Source organism: Molossus molossus, unplaced genomic scaffold (assembly GCF_014108415.1).
Source record: "Molossus molossus isolate mMolMol1 unplaced genomic scaffold, mMolMol1.p scaffold_m16_p_19, whole genome shotgun sequence".
Lineage (NCBI taxonomy): Eukaryota > Metazoa > Chordata > Mammalia > Chiroptera > Molossidae > Molossus > Molossus molossus.
The window spans coordinates 31,976,636-32,000,990 of NW_023425354.1; the positions used below are offsets into that span (position 1 = coordinate 31,976,636).

Sequence of the window (24,355 nt, forward strand, 5' to 3'; positions counted from 1 at the left end):
GTGGCCTCTTGAAAGCGGAAACAAGGAATGTCCGCGGACAAACACACGCGAGGACATTCTCCGGGTAATGCAGATCGTGATTTAATTTACTTATTTATTCATAATAAACCTTACGCAAGTTAAAAAATATGTCTAGGGGCAGTCTGAAGGACAATCCCAAAACCTGAGCTGACATCAAATTTAGGGAGTTAGCCACCTGCGGACAGGAACCTAACCAAATTGTTCCTCAGGCTCTGACTGTACCCATATGTGACCCATTCCACCTGGTCTATCGGTGGCAAACTTGGAGCAGGAAGATAGAGTCTTTAGAACTTTCCATGTGATTTTATTAAAACTCTGTGCCTCAATTTTGCCTTCTGTAAAATAGTGAAGATGTTGCTTGGTAAAGGGTAAAGATAAAATTAAATCGACTACCGCCCTGGCCGGTTTAGCTAAGTGGTTAGAGCTTCGGCCTGAGGTCCAGAGAGACCCGGGTTTGGTTTCCGCTAAGGGCGCGTTCCTAGGTTGCAGTTTGTCCCGGCCCTAGTTCGGTTGGTCGCGCGGTTGGCAGCCACTCGATGTGTCCCTTTCACCTCGATGTTTCTCTCTTTCTCTCTCTCCCTTCGGCTCCATCTGAACAAAAAATGGAAAAATGTCCTCAGGTGAGGATAAAAAAAATTAATTAAATTGACTACCCTCCATATAAAGTGTGCTGACAGTTCATAACCCCATAATTGATGATTGGTAAATTATTGTGCTGACTTTTTTTTCTTTTTCTTTTTTTGGTACATGCTCCCGGTGGGAACTGAACCTGGGACTCTGTTCCGCAGGCCGATGTGCCAACCGCTGAGCCAAAGTGGCCAGGGTGTGCTGACTTGTTTATAGCTCCATAACTGATGATTGGTAAAGTCATTTGTGTGCCCTCTAGCTCAACCTGTTTCATAAAGAATTTAATCAACATGCCCTGGCCGGTTTGGCTCAGCGGTTAGAGCATTCGCCTGCGGTCCGGAGAGGCCCCGGTTCGGTTCCCGCTAAGGGCATGTGCCTCGGTTGCAGTTTGTCCCCGGCCCTGGTTGGTCGTGCGGGTGGCAGCCACTCGATGTGTCCCTTTCACATCGATGTTTCCCTCTCTCTCTCTTCCTCTCTCTCCCTCCCACTCTATCTGTGCAAAAAATGGAAAAATGTCCTCGGGTGAGGATTAAAAAAAAAAAAAAAAAAAAAACAAAAAACAAAAATAAAAAAAAAAAGAATTTAATCAACCGATTAGATAGATAGATAGATAGATAGATAGATATAGTGTGTGTGTGTGTGTGTGTGTGTGTGTGTGTGATACATGCCCCTAGCAGGAACTGAACCCAGGACCCTCTGGCCCACAGGCCAACGTTCAACCGCTGAGCCAAACTGTCCAGGGCTAATCAACAGGATAGAGATAAAAATAACCTCAGTAAATTGGAATACTCACAAAACCAAGAAATGGTTCAGAGTCGGCTACATGTTTGACAGAGTCCAGGGAGCCTGGAGGTCTTGAGTCAGAAACTCAACCTCTCCCACAATCTCAAGGAATTAGGCTTGCATTGTGTTTGTGAAACCCAGGGTGAAGTGTGACCCAATGTACCTTGAAATACTTGGATGTGCCTGGGTGTTCCTGTTATCCACAAGGCAAACTAATTCTATACAGCACTGTTGTAGCCCAGGGCATTATATCAAGAAGATCCTATTTTCTTATATCATTAAATTTTTCCTTTAAGGTGTAAAAGGCATCTAATAAAGTATATCCAGGCTGATCTCTGAGGACTCTGTCACAGGGGTGTTCAGAATCAGACGCAAGCCGGATAAACGGCCTTTATTTGGACTTAAATTCTCTAGTGGCCTTTCTTTGACTCTGTCGCGCCACCACAAAAGAAGCACTTTTAAAAGGTAAAAGATGTCATCCAGGGGCAAAACAGTAGCTCGATTATTGTTAGATTCCGGATCAAGCCTGAAATGACTTTAGAGCTTGTCTCTGGCTCCATCAGCCCTGGGCATTGGATATGCCTCTTCGCTCTCCATCTCCGTCTCCCCATAGTACCCACCAGAGGACGCAGCTCGCCAAAACTTTTCACCCTACGCTTGGTTGGAAGCTCATTCTAGCCTCCCTGCTAGTTCAGGTAAGCCTTTAAATCATCATAGCCCCAGACTAGGCAATCCGTTTCTAAGGGGACGGAAAGCCATGACTTCACCATTTTCCTGTTGGAGATGTTGGAGTCCATACCCTCCTAGCCCCAAGGCTCCCTACCGGACCTGAGCAGGTGGGAGGGAGACCGAACCCAAAAGTCTCCCCCCTTGCCCTACCATCTCGAACCCCCTGCTGTTCAGGAAGTGGATGGTCGCCCCTGCTCGTGTCCGCACTAGCACACCGGCGTGCACGCGTGGCGCAAAAGGCCCGAGCCTCCTGCGTGTGCTGATCCCACCTTACCCCTCAGAACTTCGCCCAAGCTCCGCCCACCCCCAACCCCAAGTATGTCACATCAGTCGAATAACCCGATTCGGCCCGCCCCAGAGCCGCAGGGGCCCCTTGGATCACAGCAGCGCGATACAATCCTGCTCTCCCGCCTAGATTTCCCTGGGTCCGGCCCAGCTACCCTGGGCCCCTCCTCCGGGCTGCGCGGGCGGGAGGCGGGGCCGGGGGCGCGGCTGAGGGGCGCCGAGGCCCCGGGTGGGGGTTCCGCGCGGGCCCGCGAGATGCCGGTGTAGGAGGCCGGAGCTGCTGCAGCTGCAGCGGCGGGGTAGGCGGCAGCGGGGCTCAGGAGGGGCGCTGCGCTGGGGGCCGAAGTATAGCCGGGACCATGGAAGGGCAGAGCGGCCGCTGCTGCAGGTGTTCGCCAAGGACGCCTACCCCGGGGTGAGGGACCGGCGTGTTGGGCCGGGGGAGCTGAAGTCGCGGGTGTGGGTGACTGGGGCTCAGGGGACGGACAGAAATGGGTGCTGGGGTAACCAGGGACGATAGAGAGAGGCTCAGAGGGCCGGGGGATGGTGTTGAGGGCTTTGGAAGGACTGCAGAGGATTGGGGTGGGAGGAACTGGGGATCAGGGTGAGACGAATGGGGTTTGGGGGAAGCAGAGGATCCCGGAGGGAGTTACTAGGGGGATGTCCGAGGTCCTGGGCATTGGAAAGGGGAAGAACTAAGGGCTGAAAGGGCCGGGAGGGGGTCTGGAAGCCTAACAGATTCCTGAGGCAGCCGCTCCCAGGATCTCCCCTTTGCCCAACACCAAACCAACTTGTGTCCAGGGACTGGGCTGGACGGGTGTGAGAATGAGGAGGGCATTTGTCTGGGGTGAGGACTGGAGGATCTTATCTTGACCCATCCGTGTCTGCAGAGTTATGTCCCCACCGTGTTTGAGAACTACACCGCGAGCTTTGAGATAGACAAGCGCCGCATTGAGCTCAACGTGTGGGACACTTCAGGTAGCCAACTCCCTGGGGTCACCCTGACTTCCAGGGCCCTCACCCTGACACCTCCCTTGGCTAGACCTTTAGGCTTCAACTCAGCTCAGCCCATCCATCTAATTCTAGGAAGAAGGAAAATTAATTTTCTGCTTAAAGCCAGGGAAACTGAGGCAGAGTTTGCTCACATACCTAGAAACCATATCCTGAAGGAGAAAAGCCCAGTATCCAGTCCCTTCTGCTGGATTCTGTCTACCTGGGAAAGTTGAGAGGGAATGTTTTTTGTATGGGAACATGTTTTTGAGAAGATGGGAATTTGGTTTAGGAAAGACATTTAGAATTTCTTTGGGTGTGGGAACTACTTCTCTAGACAGAACTGTAGAAATCTGAGATCAAGTCCCAAGAGGATCGGAGAGCTCTCTCCCTTTTCCAAAAAGGAGGGTTTTTATTTTTACTCTGGTCCCCTCGAGGTCATTACAAGATGTCTGTCAGAACCCAGAAATCACACGCAAAATTTTGTGAGAATGTTGAGAACTTTCATGAGCCTCTCAGACTCAGAACATATTAAGAATGATTACCGTTAGAGAAACCCCTAGGGAAGTGGAGAGCTATTTCTGCTATCTAACCTCCCCTCTGCCTGCTCCTGCCTTGGAGAAACACAGACTCCTTGATGGTTACTAATAACTGCTCTGTGCCATTACCTGATCCTAGCATCCCTTGGCCAGGATTGCTCAGGTCTCCCATTCCCTTCCAGGCCTTCACCCACTCAGGACCCTCGTCTGCCCTCTCTCCTCTGTCTTCTCTCAGGTTCCTCTTACTATGATAATGTCCGGCCCCTGGCCTATCCTGATTCAGACGCTGTGCTCATCTGCTTCGACATTAGCCGACCAGAAACACTGGACAGTGTTCTCAAGAAGGTGGGAGCCTGGGGAAGCAGGAAACTAGACTGAGAGGGGCCAAACACCCTGGTCCTGACACAGCATGAGCCATCAGCTGGAGAGTGTGTGAAGCTCTCATCCTCCTAAACCCCCTTTTCTGGAAATCAGTCCTCAGAGCTAGGTAGGATATCTGGGGGTGCACGGGGAGAGTATGGAGAGGTAGGTACTCAAGAGATTCCTTAGCCACCCTCTCCATTGCCTTGGGAGTGGGAGCCCCAGATGGACTGGATGGGAATGTGTCTCTGGAGCTCAGGAAAGCCCTGTGGTCTCCTCTCCAGGCCCCTATTTCCATAAGAAAAGCCTATGGTGAAAGTACAGAAGTCAGCTAAGGCAGCCCCAGTTCCCAGGTGGGGGAAGGGAGGGCTGGATTGGTCTGTTCCCAGGAATAAACTTGGGAAAGGGGTTCAGAACAGGAAGGCTCCAGGCTGGCAGCTGCTTCATGGCAGGACACAGACCCTATGGCCCCACCGCAGGCCTCTCCTCCTTTCCATTCTCCCACACCCCATCCCTGCTTGCAGCCCAAGCACACTTCTGCCACCTCTTTGCTTACTTAGAAGAGTCCAGAGGATTGTTGGTTTCTGTATGCTGTGATAAAGGGTGGCCAGTGGCAAGGAGAGACTCAGGAGTTTTGCCCCAATGCCAAGGTTGTGCTGGTTGGCTGTAAACTGGACATGCGGACCAACCTGGCCACACTGAGGGAGCTGTCCAAGCAGAGGCTTATCCCTGTTACACATGAGCAGGTGGGACCCCAGACCTTTGACCTCATTCCAGCCTAGATCTCCCACTTCTGACCCTCTCAGTCTCTGATTTGAAAACATCTTATTTTGTTCATCCTTTGTCCTGGCCTCTGACCTCTGCCCTGATCCCTTTACCGCCTCCCCTCCCCCAGCCCTCAGCCTCCCTGCCCCTTAAGGAGCTGCCGGCTAGGCCTTATAACTTCCTTCATGCACTCCATCCTTCCAGGGCACTGTGCTGGCCAAGCAGGTGGGGGCTGTGTCCTACGTAGAGTGCTCCTCCCGGTCCTCTGAGCGCAGCGTCAGGGATGTCTTCCACGTGGCCACCATGGCCTCCCTTGGCCGTGGCCATAGGCAGCTGCGCCGTACTGATTCTCGCCGGGGACTGCAGCGATCCACTCAGCTGGCAGGAAGGCCAGACCGGGGGAGTGGGAACGAAGGCGAGATACACAAGGATCGAGCCAAGAGTTGCAGCCTAATGTGAGGAGTCGACAAGGGTCAGAGTGTCAGGAGTTGTGGTGAAGGGCACAATTATCCCCCTGCCTACACCCTGGCTTCCTGATCTCCTGACTCTGGCTAGAACTTCAGGGCAAGCTGAGTGAGCAATTCTCCTGGGCAAGGGACCCAGAGGCGGAGGGGTGTGCACCATTCCCCACATCCTCATCCCTCTCCTCTCCACAGGAAGTTGAGGGAGCTAGCAGGACAGGCAAATGGGCCAAGAGCTGGGATGGGGCAGAGGGGTTAGGGAAACTGGCATCAAGCAGTGACCTTGGTCGAGTCTCAGTAGGCTGCCTTCCCTCCCTGCCCTCAGTCCCCATATCCTGGTCCTGGCTTCCTTCCCTAAGGAAAGTGTCCATTCCATGACCTTCCCTTCTCCTTTCCTCTCACTTCTACAGCTGTTCTCCCTCATCCTAACCTCCAGGCAACATGCACTAAATTAAAAAGCAAGTTGAGAAGCCCCTTCCCCCAACCCTAGTTCCTCCCTCTCTTCCCCCAACAGTCCCCAAATAAAGCCCAAGTCCATGGAAAACGGCTGTGGTTTTAGTTTTGTTGTTTTCTAAAAAAACCAGTCTACCAATGTCCAGCAACAGGAGAGAGAGTTAGACTTAAGGAAGAACTTTCCTGTCTATGTTCACAGAAGAAGCAGAGGAAGTCACAGGTTGGATCAGCAGTGTCCTTTAAGGAGCCAGAGGTGGGGAAGTGAGATATCTTGGGAATATTCATCTGTTATTGACCCAGACAATCCTAAAGCCATTAGGGTTTTTTTTGTTTCTTTTCTTTTTTTAAAATTTGTTTTTCCTTTATTGATTTTAGAGAGAGAGAAAGGTAGAGGAAGAGAGAGATAGAAACATCGAGAGAGAACATCGACTGGCCGCCTCCTGCATGTCCCCCACTGGGCATCCAGCCCACAACCTGGGCATGTGTCCCGACCGGGAATCGAACCGGCGACCTCTTGGTGCCTGGGTCGACTCTCAACCACTGAGCCACACCAGCCGGACCATTGGGGGGTTTTAAAGCAGACTGATGTGCAATTCATTACTCAGCCCAGCTGGGACACCCTGCTAGTGTTGGAGGGGTCCTGCTTAAGTGGTCCAGGCCCTTTGCTTACCATCTCCAAACACCCCCACCTTGGAATCTGCTGGTGCCCTGGGAGTTGTCCGGGCAGGGAGGGCATCAAAAGCCCCCACATCCCAGAAGCTTACATTGGGCAGAGAAAGTTTTCCAAGAGGACAGAGGTTTGATTCTGGTGTTTCCTTGGAGGGGGGCAGGAGTTCTCACCCTCTTTTCATCCTGAGCGCTTTGATGATTTTGGAGGGAGCATCAGCTGAGTTGAGGGTCACCCCACCTCCAGCCCCCTAGCGAAGGGAAGCTGGTGGAGGGGCTGGCTGGAGCACTTGTTGTCAGGAAAGACAGTGCTGGTCTGTTTTCTCGGGAGTCTGGTTTCACATTGTCCTGTATTCCCTCCCTGGCTCTGGTCCCCAGGAACCATCCCTGGCCCTCCCCTCCCCCAGCCCCAGACACTTCTCCCAGACATACTCTGGGAGAGAACACAGACCTTACCCTCCCATCTGCTGGGATTCCTCAATAAATCACAGCCCATCCTTCCCTCATTCATTCAGCACATATGTACTGAGCACCAACTGTGTGCCAGACACTGGCTTGGGAGACTGAAAGGACCAGTCTCTTTGCTCTGGGGAGCAGCCCATTAGGAAAAAGAGGTACCCCAGATGTGACAGTGCCTTGGCTGTAGGATCTCCTTACAGCGTTGGGAGCCAGTTCTCTGACCCAAGTCCTGAGGGTTGAAAGGGAGTTTGCCAGGCAGGAAAGGGGCAGGAAAGGCACTCTGGACAGAGGGTAGAGCACGTGCAAACACATGGAGATGAGACACAACATGGCACAGTTGGGCTGTCCTGGTGGGAAGGGCAGAAGACGGCTGGCAAGGTACATTGAGGCCACCTCAGGGCCCACAAGGGAACCGGGTCTTCCTTCTGAGGATGTGAGGAGGCACTAGGGATTTCAAGCAGAGAATGAAGTGACCAGATTTGGTTTTTGGATACAGGGTTATCTGGATGAGGTGATGTGGGCTGGAGGATTTGGCTCTGAGACGTTTCATTTCAAATAGTTTCTCCTACCCTGGCTGGTTTTCTCAGTGATTAGAGCGTCAGCCCACGGACCAAAGGGTTGCAGGTTCAATTCCCTGTCAAAGGTATGTACCTGGGTTGCAGGTTCCATCCACAGCCCTGGATGGGGTTGTGTGGGAGGCAGCCAATCGATGTGTCTCTCTCACATCGATGTCTCTCTCTCTCTCTCTCTTTCTCTCTCTCTCTCTCTCTCCCCCCTTCTCTCCCTTCTACTCTATCAAAAGCAATGAAAAAAATATACTCGGGTGAGGAGTAACAAAAAGATAAGTCAAATAAAAATATAAAATGGCTTCTCCTGCCCTGGCTGGTGTTCAGTGGATAGAGCATTGGCCCATAGACCAAAGAGCCACAGCTTTGGTTCCCACTCAAGGGCACGTACCTTGGTTGCAAGTTCGATCCCGAGCCCCTGTCAGGGTCATACGAAAGGCAACCAATTGATTTGTCTCTCTCACATCGATATTTCTCTCTCTCTCCCTCCCACTCTGTCTGAAAATCAATGGAAAAACAGCCTCTGGTGAGGATAAAAAATAATAAAACAGCTTCTCCTTCCCCTATGCCAGGGTCCAGCACTGAGTGTAAAAGAAATCCCCACCTCCTCCTGGCTCATCAGACACCCCTTCCACTCCCTCTCCTATGGGACCCTGTCCTGGTCCATCTCAACCAGTGTTCTCAGGGATTCTGGGACAGCTTCAAGGGCATGGGGCACCCCACCTTTTCAAACTGCGACCTGATTAGAGGCTGACTCTGAAACCCTCCTCAAGGACCCTAAGTCCTGGACTAAGGGTGCTGGACAGGGCTGGGGCTCCCCGGCCCTTCCCTCAGTGTGGTCCCAGAGGACCTATTCACCCTCCACAGGGAACTGCCGTACCATCAACTTGGGATTTGGGGTCTTGTGGCTTCTCTTTTCCACTTTGGACTTTGCTACAAAGCAGGCTCAAGCCTGCAGCTGCCAAAGTGTAGTTTGTGTGCCCTTGTCTTCTCCCAGCCTCCCTCTCCTGCCCTGCTCCTGAACGCAACAGCATTTCAATATCCGCCTAAAGCAACATAATTAGGAAGATAAATCAGGTGGAGGAACCCCCAAAGTTTAATACATTTCCAATACCACTGACAACAGATTTTGGTCTCCTCTGCAGGTCTGGGTTGCCAGAGGTTACATTTCCACGGGGGTGGGGGTGGGGTGGGGTGGGGGTGGGGGGTGGGGGGGGGAGGCTATACCTCTGGGCTGAGGAACCCAATATGTGGGAGGAGGGAATGGTGTTCTGGCAGGCTGGAGACAGGGAACTTAACCCCCACCTCACCCCAGTTGCCGGAGTCAGACTTAACTTCCTCCTCCATAGCTGTTTCCCCCACCAGTTAGACATCCTTTTGGGAAACAATGTAGCCTCTCATTAATCATTTAATGAAATAAACAACTAATCACTCTGGGATGCTTCCAGTGTTTCTTAACCTCAGCAATCAGCCTTCTCAGGAGGGAGGAGGGGGAAGGAAGGGCTGGGACTGGGGCAGAGGCAGGGATTTAGTCTAATCCCCGAAATGCTTTAGTCTAATCCCCGAAATGCTTCAGCTGACAGAGTCATCTCCTGTGATCTGTGCCTTCAGCCTTCCCAGCAGGGACAGTCATGTAAAGAGCTTAAGAATTGGAGGCAGAGGTTTGAGGGCCTGAGTTCCAGCTCTTCCTCTTCCTCCCTGGGGAGCCTTTGGCCAGGAGGCCCTGCACCTGTCTGAACCTCAGTTTTCACACCCGGAAACAGGAAGCTGGTCATCACATCTACCTCCTGTTGTTGAGGAAGATTCAGAGGAGAAAGGATGTAGAAAAGCTGTTGGACACTTTAAAGAGGGCTGACCTGAGGTCAGCCTTTATTCTTTACAACTTAGACATCCAGTACTTCTGAGCTGTAGGGCTCAGTACTTCTGATTCCTTAGGGAACCAGGAAGGCTTCTTGGATGGGGCGGCCTATGCTAGGGATTCAAAGGCTGGAGGAAGGCCAAAACACAGAAGGGGAGGTGGCTGTGTCTTTCTCACACCTATCCTAAGGACTAGAGAGAGCTATAGTGACTCCTCCAAAAGCTGAGGTGTTTTTTTTTTATCCTCACCGGAGGAGGTTTTTCCATTTTTTGTACAGATAGAGTGGGAGGGAGAGATAGGAAGAGAGAGAGAGAGGGAAACATCGAGTGGCTGCCACCCGCATGACCAACCAGGGCTGGGGACAAACTGCAACCAAGGTACATGCCCTTAGCGGGAACTGAACCCGGGTCTCTCCGGACCGCAGGTGGATGCTCTAACTGCTGAGCCAAACCGGCCAGGGCTGTTTTGTTTTTTTTTAAGCTGAGGTCTTTTGCTCCCCATTTTTCTAAACTCCTCCCATTATCTGTTCTAAAGTCTCTGGGTGAGGACTCCATGTTGCCATCGTGACCCCACCCCAGATACCCTCAGACTGGTCCCAAAGGCTGAAGGAGGTAGGAGGGGAGGGGTCAGTAATCCTGGCACAGCTTTCTCCACCAACTCCATTCTCTCTCTTTCCCAGGAAAGGGGTTCAGCTCTTCTGCAGTATACCCCCTTCCCTCTCTGCTAAAAAAATACTTTCTTCCACACACTGCAGCCCCTCTCCCACCTTCCCCCTGCTGGGTTCCCAGGTCTCTCTCTGTCTCTCTAGTCAATCCCCTACTTCCTCTCCTGAAGGTTGGGGGTGAGGGTCAGAGAGGGGGAGGCCCCAGGTCCAGGCAGTGGGGTGATTTCCAAGTAGCTACAACCCAGGAGACAGAGAGACAGAGAGACATGTACATAAGTGCTCCTCCCCCCAAGAAAATGCCTCTGCTGTTGACTCCTAAATAACAGATGTCTGTCTGCATATTAATGAGATTGGACAAATAATTGGTGAGTTTTTCATTCAGTGTCAGAATGAACCCGGAGCCCTTATGTTCAGGCACATAGACACCCACTCACCCCCCTTGTTCTCCCCATCCCCCAGAGCACAATGAGACAGACACAGATGCTGGCAAGCTTGACCCACAGAGGGGAGGGGCAGACAGGAACTGGGAGGGGGTGTCAGCAGGAGGGAGACCACTGAGGTCTGGGACTGGGTTTGTCAGGTTTCTCCCTCCTGATTGCCATCTCCCCAGCCCCCCAGGGGCATAAGCTGGCATTTGTGAGATTTCACCACTGTGCAGAAGGGGCCCAGAGGAGGTGGGAACCAGAGGGTAAAGAGGGTTGTAGGGGGAGGCAAGCAAGCGCTGTCTAGCAGGGAGCAACAAAGCAGTGGCCTTCTTCAGAGAGGTGGTGCCTCCCCTGAGCCTGGAATCAGCTGATCTGCACCCTGCTTTAGCTCCTGTGCTAGGGTGTGAGGTGGAAGAAAAGAGGTTTTGGAGTCAGACAGCTTCCACTTACCAGCTGGGTGCTCTAGTGCAAGTTACCCAGCCTCTCTGAGCCTCTCACTGGCCTGTCCCTAAGAACACTACTTATCTTGCAAGGCTGAAAGGATGAAATGAGACAGTGTCCTGTGTCTGTCCTAGTGCTTGGTTTATAATAGGTCACAACACATCTTTGTCCTCTCCCCACCTATTCACACCAAAACACACCAAGACAGTTTCAAAATTGCTGCCTCTTCTGCTAGACCCACCCTTGTTAGGGCAGGGGTTAATTAGGAATTTAGTAATTATCCTGGCTGCCTGGAAACTGAGAGGAAACGATAGAGAGGGGCAGGAACAGAGAAAGAGGCGATTAGGTGGCCACAGGAGAGAAAACCAATGGAAACCAAGGCCTGGAGTAGAAGTAAAGAAACCACAGGGATAAAGAACCATGAGCTGTTGGAAACTGGTAGGTATTGCAGGCAAGTGGAGTGAACCCTGGACTGAGTTGAGAATCTAGACGGTAGATTCTAGAAGCCCCCAGTTCTGCCATGCACTCTCTGTTGGACCTTAGCAACCCCCCCCCCCATCTCAGTCTCATCTGTAAAAGGGGGGGAGGGGCTGGTTTGCTCTCTAAGGTCCCTTCTCATTGTGTGAGAGTTCTAGTGGCCTGGGGAACACAGCGGAGGGGAGGAGGGCTTGCCACCTCCCCGCTAAGGCCCATCAGTCACTCTTGCTCTGTCTCTTCTTCCCCTTGGTAAATGGATCTGCTGCGCCTGCAAACAACTGTCCATTGTGTCCTTAACGAGGGACAAAACCAATCACTTATGATGCAAATAAGAAGCCGCTGCAGCCTCCTGGCTTTCACTGAGTGCCTCTCTTCTGCCCAGACCCCAGCGCTGCCCCAGTTCCCATCTGGTCCTGGAGGAAGAGGGGGAGGCCCTTCCAGTGTCACTCATTGCCACTCCTGGCAAGGGGCCTCAACCCTCACAGCCTTGAGAGGCCCAGCTTCTCTCCTCCCTCAGGGCAGCTCAGTTTTTGTTTTCAATTGAAGTGAAATTCACATTACATGTAATTAGCCATTTTAAGGTGTGCAATTCTGTGACATTTCATGCATTCACAGGGCGGTGCAACCACCACCTCTCTGGGCTCCTGTATTCTACCCCTCTGCCCATCTCCACACCCCACAGCCTCTCATCGATGTCTCTCTCATCGATGTCTCTCTCTCTGTCTCACTCTCTCTTCCTCTCTCTCTCTGACATCAATAAAGAAAAAAAGAAAAGGTAGTCTGGCCCTTCTGTTCCTAGTTTGCTAATATAATTTAGTCTTTGTCCTTTGCTTTGTATTTGTTTAAAGGGCCATTTTGGCCTGGCCAGTGTGGCTCAGTGGCTGAGCGTCAACCCATGCACCAAGAGGTCACTGGTTTGATTCCGGGTCACGGTACATGCCTGGTTTGTGGGCCCACTCCCCAGTGGGGGGCATGCAGGAAGCGGTTGATCCATGTTTCCTCTCATTGATGTTTCTTTTCTTTTCTTTATCCTCACCTGAGGACTTTTCTTTGCACTTATCTTCAGATAGAGAAGAAGGGAGAGAGGGAGGAAGAGAGAGAGAAACATCAATGTGAGAGAGACACATCGACTGGTTGCCACCTACATGACCTCAACTGGGGCCAGAGACGAACCGCAACCAAGGTACATGCCCTTAGTGGTAACCGAAGCCGGGACTTTCTGGTTTGCGGGCCAAAGTTCTAACCAACAGCAGAGCCAAACCGGCCAGGGCTCTCATTAATGTTTTTATATCTCTCTGCTTTCCTCTCTCTCTCTAACATCAATAAAGAAAAAATATATAAATAAATAATAAGTTAATTAAATAAAGGGCGATTTTGGAGTCAACTGAAGCTAGCTGCAGCAATCTTAACTAATCAGCCCTTAAACCTTCATTTTTCCTTTCTTTTTTTTTAAATTTTGTTTTTCTTTATTGATTTGCGGGAGAGAAGAAGGGAGAGAGAGAGAGAGAGAGAGAGAGAGAGAAACGTTGATGAGAGAGAACATAGATTAGCCACCTCCTGCATGTTCCCCACCAGGGATTTGGCCCAGAACCTGGGCATGTGTCCTGACCAGGAATCGAACCGGCGACCTCCTGGAGCATGGGTCGATGCCCAACAGCTGAACCACACCCAAGGGACTTTTTCTTTTTATTGATTGATTTTAGAGACGGAGAGGGAGAGAAACATTCATTTGTTGTTCCACTTAGTTATTCATTCATTGGTTGATTCTTGTATGTGCCCTGATTAGGCAGTGAGTGGTATGTGCCTTGCCACTCACTGGAAATGAAACTTTTTAAAAAAATCCTCACCAAAGGACATATTTCTATTTATCTTCAGTTAGATGGGGAGGGAGGGAGAGAGAAACAACAATGTGAGAGGGACACACTGACTGGTTGCCTCCTGCACGACCCCGACCCATGACCCCAACCAGGGCCAGGGACGAACTGCAACCATGCCCTTGACAGGAATCAAACCAGTGACTCATTGGTCCGAGGGCCAATGCTCTAATCGCTGAGCCAAACCGGCCAGGGCAGAAATGAAACACTTTTGACTAAAGACTGTGTGTGGAGCACTCCCTTCCTGCCTGCCTTTACTGCTAACACTGAGACCCATGGACTCCCTGGCAGGTATACAGGGAGCTGGCACAGGCCCTTGAGAAGTGCTGTAGGCGAGGCTGAACAAGAAGGCTTTGACAACCGAAAGATAATTATTCATAAACTGGGAGGCTGAAATTAGAGGAGCCATGATCCAGTCTCTGCCTAGGGCTGCTTTCCCAGGAACCTTCTACTTCGTCCACCAGGACCCATAAAAGGAGCTAGAGTGCTAGTTCGCCTCACAACTACTCCTCTTCCCAAATTTCCTTGAGGCTTGAAGTGGTGCCTTCCGAACTAGGGTCAGTGACTGATGCAGATGGAAAGTTGAATGATGGGATACCAAGGGCATGGGTCCGGATCTCCGAGTTGTCATTTACTAGTTGTGCAAACTTTTTTATGTGATTGTTTTTTTCTTTTAGGGAGAGAGAGGAAGGGGAAGAGATGGAAATATTGATCGGCTGCCTCCTGCACCCCCCCACTGATGATCAAGTCTGCAACTAAGGCATGTGCCCTGACTGGGAATTGAACCATGACCTCTCAGTCCATGGGATGATGCTCAATCTACTGAGCCACACTGGCTGGGCTGTGCAAATCTAAAAAAAAAATTTTTTTATTGCCTGGCCGGTGTGGTTCAGTGGTTGTTGACCCATGCACCAGCAGGTCGCCAGTTCCTGGTCAGGGCACAAGCCCAGGTTGTAAGCCAATCGATGTTTTCATTGATGTTTCTATCTCTCCCTTTCGCTCTAAAAAAAAAATCAATGAAAAAACAAATTTACTGATTTGTTTATAGGGAGGAAGAGGGAGAAACATTGAAGTGAGAGTGAAACATCGATCAGTTGCGTCCTGCATGCGCCCTGACCAGAGGCAGGAATCAAACCCTGCAACTCAGATCCTTGACCAGGAATTGAACCCAAGACCTTTAAGTCCATGGGCCAATGCTCTAACCTAGCCATTAGACAACACTGCCCAGGGCTTGAGTAACATTTTAAGTTCCCACTCTTGAAATGAGGTGACAAATACCCACTTCATAGAGATGTGAGGACAAAATGAGATAAAAATGTAATGGTAGTTAGTTCCATTTTCTCTACTCTTCTCTTACCCCCCCCAACCCTCCTTACAAATATATCAGCACTGAAATGTGTCAGGATTTCATTCTTTGCCTCAAAAAGAATTCCAATCTGCCCTGGCTGGTTTCGCTCAGTGGTTAGAGCGTTGGCCTGTGGACTAGAGTCCTGGGTTCAGTTCCCGCTAGGGGCACGTACCTCAGTGGCAGTTTGTCCCCGGCCCTGGTTGGGGTTGTGTGGGTGGCAACCACTTGATGTGTCTCTCTCACATTAATGTTTCTGTCTCTTCCCCCCTCTCTATCTGAAGATAAATGCAAAAATGTCCTCAGGTGAGGATAAAAAAAAATTTTTTTTAAAAAGGATTCCAATCTATGATAGTGTGAAGACAAAGAAATGAGGACAGACTATTATATAAGCCTGTTAAATAGAAGTGGTTGTCAGAATGCTAAAGATATCCTCCCGAAGTTTTGTCCCATGATTATTTTATCAAACAGGGATCAAGGCACTATTGTGAAGGGGCTTTGCAGCTGTAATTGAAGTTATGGCCATAAGACAGAGAGATCACTCTGGATTACCTGGTGAGCACAGTCTAATCACTTGAACCTTTAAAAACTGAAATTCTCTGGTAGGAGTTACAAAGATGAGGCAGAAGAGGAAGTCAGGGAGAGTCCAAATGGGAGAGACTTGACCAGCCATTGCTGGTTTTGAAGATAGAAGTAAGGGCCATAAACCTAGGAATGATGGTGGCCTCTGGAAGCTAAGGATGATCTCTGGCCAACAGCCAGCAAGGTAACAGCCTACAACTACAAGGAACAATTTGGCCAACAACATGAAATGAACGTGGAATGGATTCATCCCCAGAGCCTCTAGAAAGGAATACAGCCTTGGTGACCCCTTGATATTGGCCCTTGAAACCCAAAGCAAAGAAACCAGTTCAGCCAACTTGGACTTCTGACATACAGAACTTTGATAATAAACGGTGTTGTTTTAAGCCACTATATTTGTGACAATTGGTTATGGCAGTAATAGAAACTAATACAATAAATAGGTCGTAAAGTCCCTCAATAACCCTAAGAGAGCCCTGGCCAATTTTGCTCAGTGGTTAGAGCATCAGCCTGCGGTCCTGAGAGACCTGGATTTGGTTCCCACTAAGGGCATGTACCTCGGTTGCACTTTGTCCCGGGCCCTGGTTGGTCGTGCGGATGGCAGCCACTCGATGTGTCCCTTTTACATCGATGGTTCTCTCTCTCTCTCCCTCCCACTGTACCTGAACAAAAAACGGAAAAATGTCTTCGGGTGAGGATTAAAAATAAATAAATAACCCTAAGAGGTAGGTACTATTACTACCCCCCACTGCACATAGATAAGGAGACTAAAGTACAGTGAAAAGGGTCTGAGAAGTCTGCAGGCATGAGCATAAACAACAGTTACACGTGGTGGAAGTGTTTGCTACCAAGTTTATTTGCAGGTGAACAGAACAACATTTACAAAACATATTTTGTACAATCAAGTCTGCACTCCCCTCACACACTAGGGGGGCTAAGGAAGACATAGTCCTTTCATATAAACAGTCAGAGATAATGAGTTTGAAAAAAACTTCCTCTTCCTTCAGCAAACAAAATTATTTATGAAGCTGTACAGTTTAGCAATAGGGAGCAAAAGGAAAAAAAACTACCTCAAGGAAAGCAATAGCTCCTTTCCTGGGGGGATCTGTCAATGTATAGACACGAAATAGTCATATCAGAGATCTTATATTTCAAGAGGAATAGGTTACATATTAGAGCTACAACAACAAACATTTTATTTATCACTAACAGGGAATTAGAAGACTCTCTTTGGATACCAGTTCTTGCCCAGACTTTTGGAGATCAGGGTCAGCATGAATCCTTCTCTAATTAACCCTCAAGTTTCATATTTATATCTGTCACCTGCCTCTGAATTCCATTCCCAATGCTCCACTCCAGCATTTGAGAGCTGCCCAAGGACTGTTCTGATTTTAAGTCATATCACAGATCCCTAGGTCCTCACCTTTCATTTAAGTGTTTGACTCTTGGCCTTTATGAACACAGGGTTTTAGAGAAACAAATTCAGGGAAACCATCTGCTCTCCTTAGTCCAGCTACTCTGTGCCCCCAGCTCTAAGCCAACAGCCCCAGTACAAGGAATAGGGCTGATAAATAATGAATCAGCATCTTGCTCAATTGGTGGTATTTAAAATTCTTTTCAGGTGAAAAATTACCACAGTTTTGTGCTCATGGCAGATTTCAAAGGGAGACTTGAAGCAGAAAATCTTTAAGGGACCCTTGCACAGCCAGGAGTTCTTTTCAGGCTGATGTACATAAAATATTTAGCAACCGGGACTGTAGAAAGACTGAAGAGGAGCTCCCAGGGCCTGAAAACAGGCCGTTTCTTAAGCTCACTCTTGGGGTCCTGGGGAGACAGGCTCTGTATACACTATGCACATAGTTGGTGGGAATCAGCAGCAGCGTCGGGAATCTGGGGTATCAGGTAGGTGTCCAGCTCCTGGCACTGGTAGAGGGCTACGCTGTCCAATACCCATTCCCGGGTCACCACAGTTGCCTCACACATCTGCCCAATCACTGAGGACAGAGAGCACAAGTAAAGATCAGTGTCAATTCACATTTCCCAGACCAGATTCTAGTCAATCTAGTCCGGGTCCTGGCTGTATGAGTTCTTAGGGTTACTCAGGTAGGAATAAAAGTGTTGATGTAAGCAATGCTTCAGGACACAGAAGCCCAAGGAGTTACTGCAGGTGAAAGCCTACGACTTCTGACAACTTTATTAACATAAGCCCCAATCTGTTAAAGGAAAAGTCACCAAAGAGCAAAACAGCGTTACAATTAAATGATGGGAAAACATACTTGCTGTATCTTAAGTGAAAAAGCGAAACAGGCCCTGGCCGGTTTGGCTCAGCGGTTAGAGCGTCGGCCTGCGGTCCGGAGAGACCCGGGTTCGGTTCCCGCTAAGGGCACGTACTTCGGTTGCAGTTTGTCCCCGGCCCTGGTTGGTCGTGCGGGTGGCAGCCACTCGATGTGTCCCTTCACGTCGATGTTTCTGTCTCTCGCTCCCTTCCTCTCTCTCCCTCCCACTCTATCTGTACAAAAAACGGAAAAATATCCTCGGGTGAGGATAAAAAAAAAAAAAAAAAAAAGCGAAACAGGCCCTGGCACCCTGGCCAGTTTGGCTCAGTGGTTAGAGCATTGGCCCACAGAACTAAGGGTTGAGGGTTCGATTCCCAGTCAAGAGCATGTACCTGTGTTGCAGGTTCAATCCCCAGCCCCAGGTAGTGTCATGCAGGAGGCAACCGATCAATGTTTCTCTTTCTCTTTTTCTCTCCCTTCCTCCCTTATACTCTATCTAAAAATCAATGGAAAAATATCCTCAGGTAAGGATTAAAAACAAAAAAAACACAAAACAGCACAGGCCCTGGCCAGTGTGGCTCAGTTGGTTTAGTGTTGTCCTGTGCACCAAAAGGTTTGAATCTCCGTTAGGGCACATGTCTGGGTTTCAGGCTCAATCCCCTGTAAGGGGCATGCAGGAGGCAGCTGATTGATGTTTCACTCTCACATTGATGTTGCTCTTTTCCTCTCGCCCTCTCTCTCATAAAAAAAAAATATATGTGTGTGTGTGTGTATGCAAAACCATATGAACATGACCACACTTGTGTAAAGTATATGTATATACACATGTACACATGCCTGGAAGAATACCATCGTGATCTTCTCCAAGTGGTGGGATTACTGGGATCCTTTTATTGTTTGTGTTCATTTGTATTTCATGTGAACAGTCCTATTAAACCCCCCAATGGAAATAGTTCATGCATTACTTCTACAATGCAATATAAACAAACAAAAACGGGTTAAAACGACATTTTAGCCATTCACTCATTCAACAAATATTTACTGAGTACCTTGAATGCACTGGAACTGTGTTAATTAAGCACTGGGTAACCTGTGGTGAACCAAACTCATCTCATAGGACTCCATATGACACAGGCACATGCTTGTGGCCTTCTGAAGCCACACACAGGTGCACCATCCACTCTAGTTGGTTTAAACAAGACATTTCAACCTAAAATCACCACAGTAACCTGCACACTCGACCTGGGCCCTCTCCCCCACACTCTTCTGGATGAAGGCCCACAGCAAGACTTACCGTGGAGGCCGCTGTCATCTATCCAGGCATCTGGCTGCATGACCACAATGGGGTGAGTACCCTGCATCCCCAGGAAGGAAACAATATTGATGGTAACAGAACAGGACTTTGGGAACAGGCACTTCACCATTTCTGATAGGGTGCTGAAGCAGGCTACTCTGGGGCAACCACACAAAGGAGGGGGAAGGGCACACAGCAAAAAGGATTCGAGGTAAAGACCCTTCCCTCAGTATAGGAAATACTTAGAGCTCTCAGATCCTTACTCCTCCCTTATAGATGAGAGTCTTCTGGCACAGATATGTGGTCAGAGAAGGCTTGGGGTGAAGAGAGGCTTCTCAGGCTACACTGGGGTGTAGAGGAGTGGTTCACAGGGCCTGATGCGTGCCATCCTGCTCAGTCACCATATAGAATACTGTGTCCTCGCCCTCTGACAGGCACCAAATGCTTACCTTGCCGAGGGTGAAGGATGAAGGCTCCTTCACCACAGAAGCCCCACAAAGCTGCACCATCCACTCTAGTTGATCTAAACAGGCATTCAGACACAAAATCAGCACAGTAATCTACACATTTAACCTAGGCTCCCTACCCTATACTCCTCTGAATGAAGGCTTACAGCAACATTTCTCAGCGGGAGTCCATGTCTCTTTGCTCCAAAGGGGCAGAAAGGCCTTATGCCAGAGGGGTATAGATTCTAAGTTAATTTGCCACTGATATGCTACTTACTCTGGTTATCAGACCCCATTAGGCCACTTGTAGATAACATTTAATACTGTCAAAAAAAAAAAAAAAAACCCACAAGAAAAAAAAGATCTAATTTCCATTAATTTGCTAAGTTGCTGGCTAAGATACTGTGAAAAAACATCCACCTGTCTTCCTTCCCTCTTTGCCTAATTCTATGTTGGTAATTGATAATCACAGCCACCGAGGGCATCATACCATGGTAGTGATTACTGTAAATGTCAAGAGATAGGAACATAATTCATTAAACAAACAAACAAACACACAGCCCTGGCAAGTATAGCTCAGTGGTTGGGTCAAAGGTTCGATTCCTGGTCAAGGGCAGGTATTTGATCTGGGCCACAGCCCTGGCCCCCAGGGCTGTGCAAGAGGCAACCAATCAATGAGTCTCGCTCACATTGATGCCCCCCCCCCCAAAGTCAATGGAAAAATATCCTTGGGTGTGGATTAACAAAAACAAAACAAAACAAATACTTGTTACCCTGGACAGAGACTTATCTGGGAAAGGTTATATGCTGAGCTGGAAAATAGAAATCAGAAGAGATTGTACCTGGATTGTACTTGTACCTGAAAACTTAACAGAACTGACCAATGGGGTGGCTTCTGGACCCCTTTGGGTGGCTCTTTTCAATCGACCCATTTTTGGGGATTGCTAAGGTGCTCAACTGACTCACCTCCAAAATGATACCTGCTAGAGGCCTTGGTTTCATTATCCCAAAGTACAAAACCACTTAGGAACCTATGTGTGGCACACTGAAATTTCATAAAAATTCAATCAGTAACCAATAAAGAAGACATAAGCCAAATTACATTGCCCAGCTCTCTTGCTGCCACTCATCTATCCCTGACCATAAACCAAGGCCGTCTTCTGAGAGGTAAGAGGACCTGATCCCTGGGGCAGAAGTGTGCACAGAGGTAAAAGTGGGTAGCCTTCGTTTTGAAAGAACAAATCAAATCTATGCACACACTCGAGCCTCAGTACTGCACAACTCGAGGTAAGTCCCACAGCACTCTTAAACACAACATCACATTCAGTGTCAAACTTGATTAGAAAATGTTCAAGTCTTCCCCTGCTGTGGGCCTGCATGGGGGGCCCAGGTGCACAGGGCTTGTGCAGCTGCTGTGCTTTCCTCACTACCAAATGAAGATGGTTTAGGAAGAGCAGAACTCTCTCCTTAACTTATTCCTCCCCTGTTCTTACACCACAGGACAGTAAGAGCAGCTCTATCTCACCTGAACACAGAACATACTATGTCCTAGATATTAATTCTTCACTGCCTTCTAGCTCTTGAGAAGGGGCACAGGGCTAGTTTTTTGTTTTTGTTTTCTTTGTCACAGGGTAGCATTTAAGTGCAGTTTTGTCTGACGGGTAATAGAGAAATAGACTAACCTTTCACCAATCTGAGGAAACCCCAGAAAATGACCCCTCCTACAACACGCTACTATGTAAGGGAAAGGGTGATGCTGGACTCTGCAGTTCCCCCAGACTCTTACCTGTGGGCATGTTGGTAAAAGGTCCATAGCAACAGATTTCTAGGCCCCTGAAGATCTTGGAGAAGAAAGGAACAGAGAGAAAGAAAGAAACAGTAGTTACAAGAGTATGAGTTTTATAAAAAACAACATAAAGAGACACTCAGAAATTAAGAACTTTCTTTTATCTTTTCTTCACTACCTGACTATTTCTGCTACTACTTCCCAGAGACAATCAGTCCAATGCCCAGAATGCTGGTGGATTTTAGAAGATGGTTTTGAAGTGTGTATGCAGTTGATCGACTCTGCAGTTACGCTTTGCCATTCAAGGCCTGAGCAGCCCACCTTGTCACCAGTCAGGCCCAGGTCCTCCCTGATGACGTTTTCCAGGTGACTTTATGTCTTGTTAGAGGGGGAAAAAGGTTCCTTCTTCTGTTTAATGGTAAGAAATTCAGCTATCAGTTGACGTTTGATGTTTATCCAAACCTGGTACATCAGTACTAGCTAACCATGACTCTAAATGGCAGAAAGGTCTACATTTATTGTATATGTACATCCTTTTCCTGACCTTCTTCTCGTCTCTGAGCATCTGTTCTTGCATCAATACCGCCCTGACAATGCCCATTGTTCCTGCAGGAGAGGAAGTGAAGCATGGTTCTGCCTCTCCTCATGGAGCTGACCTGACTCCTGGTTTCCAGGAGACACAGATCCCACTGAACCTCCTAGGGGCCTCTTCCACTTACAGTGCTCTATAGCACTGATAGAAATGTTCTAGATTTGTATTACTCAGGAGCTACTGAGCACCTAAAACGTGGTTAAGATAAATGAGAAACTAAACTTCATATATTTTTTAAGTTTAGTTATTTACAATTTAAAAAGCATCATGTGGCTGGTAGCTACTGTGCCAGACAAACAAATTCTTACATAGGTGTTGGCATTGGTTCTTACGGAAGAACTTGGGTATCATTTAAAAGAAGAAATGTAGCCATGGCGTGTGTTGCTCGGCCCTGGTACCGATGTTTTGGGTTCAATTCCTGGTCAAGGGCACATACCTGGGTTACAAGTTTGATCCCCAGCCTGGGAGGAGGCAACCACTGATGTTTATCTCCCTGTCACTGACTCTCTCTTAAAAAAAAAAAAGAAATAGAAATTTGTGCCAGTTGGCTGGATATATATATCATTTGAATAACCCTCGTTTTCTTCCCTGTTCCACTAAAAAGAAAATTGCCTAGGAAGCTAGAAGCACAGGAAGACCTTTTAGGAAATGTCCCCCTCCCCCATGTTAACTACAGCCAGAGGAATGAGAAAGGACAACAAGACAAATCTATTTCTGTTTTAGGTGACAGTCTCCATCTGTGCCATTCTCACTGTAGGAGTAAACTAACTCCCCAACCTGGTGACAGGACCTAGATGCTCAATGTTAAAAGTGCTCCTGGGGCAGCCAGTTGGAGCCAAATGTTGCTGTAAAAAGTATAAAAGATTAGCCCTGGCCAGTTTGGTTCCGTGGCTAGAGTGTCAGCCTGCAGTCCAGAGAGACCTGGATTCGATTTCCGCTAAGGGCGCGTAGCTCAACTGCAGTTTGTCCCTGGCCCTGGTTGGGTTGTGCAGGTGGCAGCCACTCGATGTGTCCCTTTCACGTCGGTGTCGATGTCTCTCTCTCTCTCTCTCTCCCTCTCTCTACCTCCCACTCTTATCTGAACAAAAAATGAAAAAATGTCCTCAGATGAGGATTAAAAAAAAATTAAAAAAGTATAAAAGATTAGATTTTTTTCCATCCAGGCTGATACTCATTGAGGAGGATGTCTAGTTATGAGATAAGAAATTTGAAGTTTCACCTCTACAAATACATTTCTCTTCCACAGAAAAAAACTATGGTGATATGTTGTATCTTCAGAATGTCATTACTTTGACCAGATACTTCCAATCATTGCCACCCCAAATGCAGGAAAAACACAAAAACACTGAAATTTCTTTGAAGGAAAGAAAAAAAATCTGGTGCTAGTTCTGTCTTGCATACAATGGAATAAAAACAAATGGCTGGGGCTGCCTCTCCCTCTAGAGAGCATGCCCTCACTTTTCCTGTCCCCTCTTCTTGCCCCAGGCACATTACCTTTACCTTTCTCTCCTAAATTGCAAGGGCCAGTTTTTTGCTTCTGTAGCTTCTGTAACTTCTGTCCTGAGCCTACGCAGCCCAGTCGGCTCACTTCACTAACTCTGTACCTTTTTTCTTTTTTAATGGCTGGCTCACACAGAGCTCCCCTGGGGTGAAGGCAGAAACAGAAATAGGGGCAGCAGCTTTTCTTGGCATCGGGAAGTTACTTGATTGGTTAGCAAGGTGAGGGTAGGCTGACCCCAGGGGTTCAGAACTCTAGGGCTTGATCTGTGATCATTTCCCAAAGCAGTTTTACTTGGAAAATCACCTCTATTGGTTCTCTCTCAAGTTCTGTCAAGGGACAGAAGGTGCTCCTTGTCGGGGATGCTCCAAAATGCCTGGCAGTGCACACTTGTAAGAGGAAGAAACGCAGACCAGGAACATACGCACTCAGTCAGGGACCTGAGAAAGCTGCTGGGCTGGATCAGGCCTGACAGACAGGGGTGAAATCTTGCCTGAACTTCTCCCTGAGAGAAGGACACCATTTTGGCTACATCATTTGCTACAGGATGATCTAGGGAACGTCACTGAGTGCTCCTGGGCCTCTAGTCCTTCATTTTCAAAGATGTAAGAATAATCTATTTTTCTCCTGGGTGAAACCTATAATTTTCCAAGAAACTATAATGTTGTCATTAAGAGCTCAAATTGCGACCTGGCCGGTTTGGCTCAGCGGTTAGAGCGTTGGCCTGCGGTCCAGAGAGACCCAGGTTCGGTTCATGCTAAGGGCATGTACCTCGGTTTCAGTTTGTCCCCGGCCCTGATTGGGTTGTGTGGGTGGCAGCCACTTGAGGTGTACCTTTCACATCGATGTTTCCCTCTGTCTCTCTCCCTCCCACTCTATCTGAACAAAAAAAAAATGAAAAAATGTATTCGGGTGAGGATAAAAAATAAATAAATAAATAAATAAATAAATAAATAAATAGCTCAGATTGCAGGCCCTGGTCAGATAGCTCAGTTGGTTAGAGCGTCGTCTGGGTACACCAAGGTTTCAGTTTGATTCCCAGTGATGGCGCATACAAGAATCAATCAATGAATGCATAAATGAGTGGAACTAG

The 24,355-nt window shown here is 48.5% G+C and overlaps 2 protein-coding genes across 13 annotated transcripts in view; one reads left to right on the forward strand and one right to left on the reverse strand.

Annotated features, from left to right (window-relative positions):
- The first annotated feature begins 372 nt into the window (after positions 1-372).
- On the forward strand, positions 373-6,092 carry RND2 (Rho family GTPase 2). The gene is made up of 7 exons (XM_036268453.1): positions 373-389; positions 2,045-2,126; positions 2,732-2,860; positions 3,336-3,423; positions 4,210-4,319; positions 4,946-5,080; positions 5,304-6,092. Exons 1-7 carry the CDS (start codon positions 373-375, stop codon positions 5,556-5,558), a joined length of 816 nt encoding a protein of 271 aa, XP_036124346.1. The 3' UTR covers positions 5,559-6,092.
- An 11,111-nt stretch (positions 6,093-17,203) lies between these two features.
- BRCA1 (BRCA1 DNA repair associated) overlaps positions 17,204-24,355 on the reverse strand; it is a 63,276-nt gene continuing 56,124 nt past the window's right edge. For 11 of the 12 annotated variants that reach the window (XM_036269564.1, XM_036269576.1, XM_036269572.1 and 8 more), the window contains 4 exons: positions 21,173-21,227; positions 19,390-19,463; positions 18,941-19,001; positions 17,204-17,364 (listed from right to left, as the gene is read on the reverse strand). In XM_036269564.1, the coding sequence (XP_036125457.1) occupies positions 17,219-17,364; positions 18,941-19,001; positions 19,390-19,463; positions 21,173-21,227 (336 nt within the window). In that variant the 3' untranslated portion in view covers positions 17,204-17,218. Of the gene's footprint in view, positions 17,365-18,940; positions 19,002-19,389; positions 19,464-20,382; positions 20,432-21,172; positions 21,228-24,355 lie in introns of those variants that run through there. The other variant, XM_036269567.1, reaches the window with a different exon arrangement.

Excerpts from the sequence above, each read along its gene's own strand:
- RND2 (XM_036268453.1), top strand. Across the intron at positions 3,424-4,209 it reads CAACGTGTGGGACACTTCAG|GTTCCTCTTACTATGATAAT; the intron begins GTAGCCAACTCC and ends GTCTTCTCTCAG. Across the intron at positions 5,081-5,303 it reads TCCCTGTTACACATGAGCAG|GGCACTGTGCTGGCCAAGCA; the intron begins GTGGGACCCCAG and ends CCATCCTTCCAG.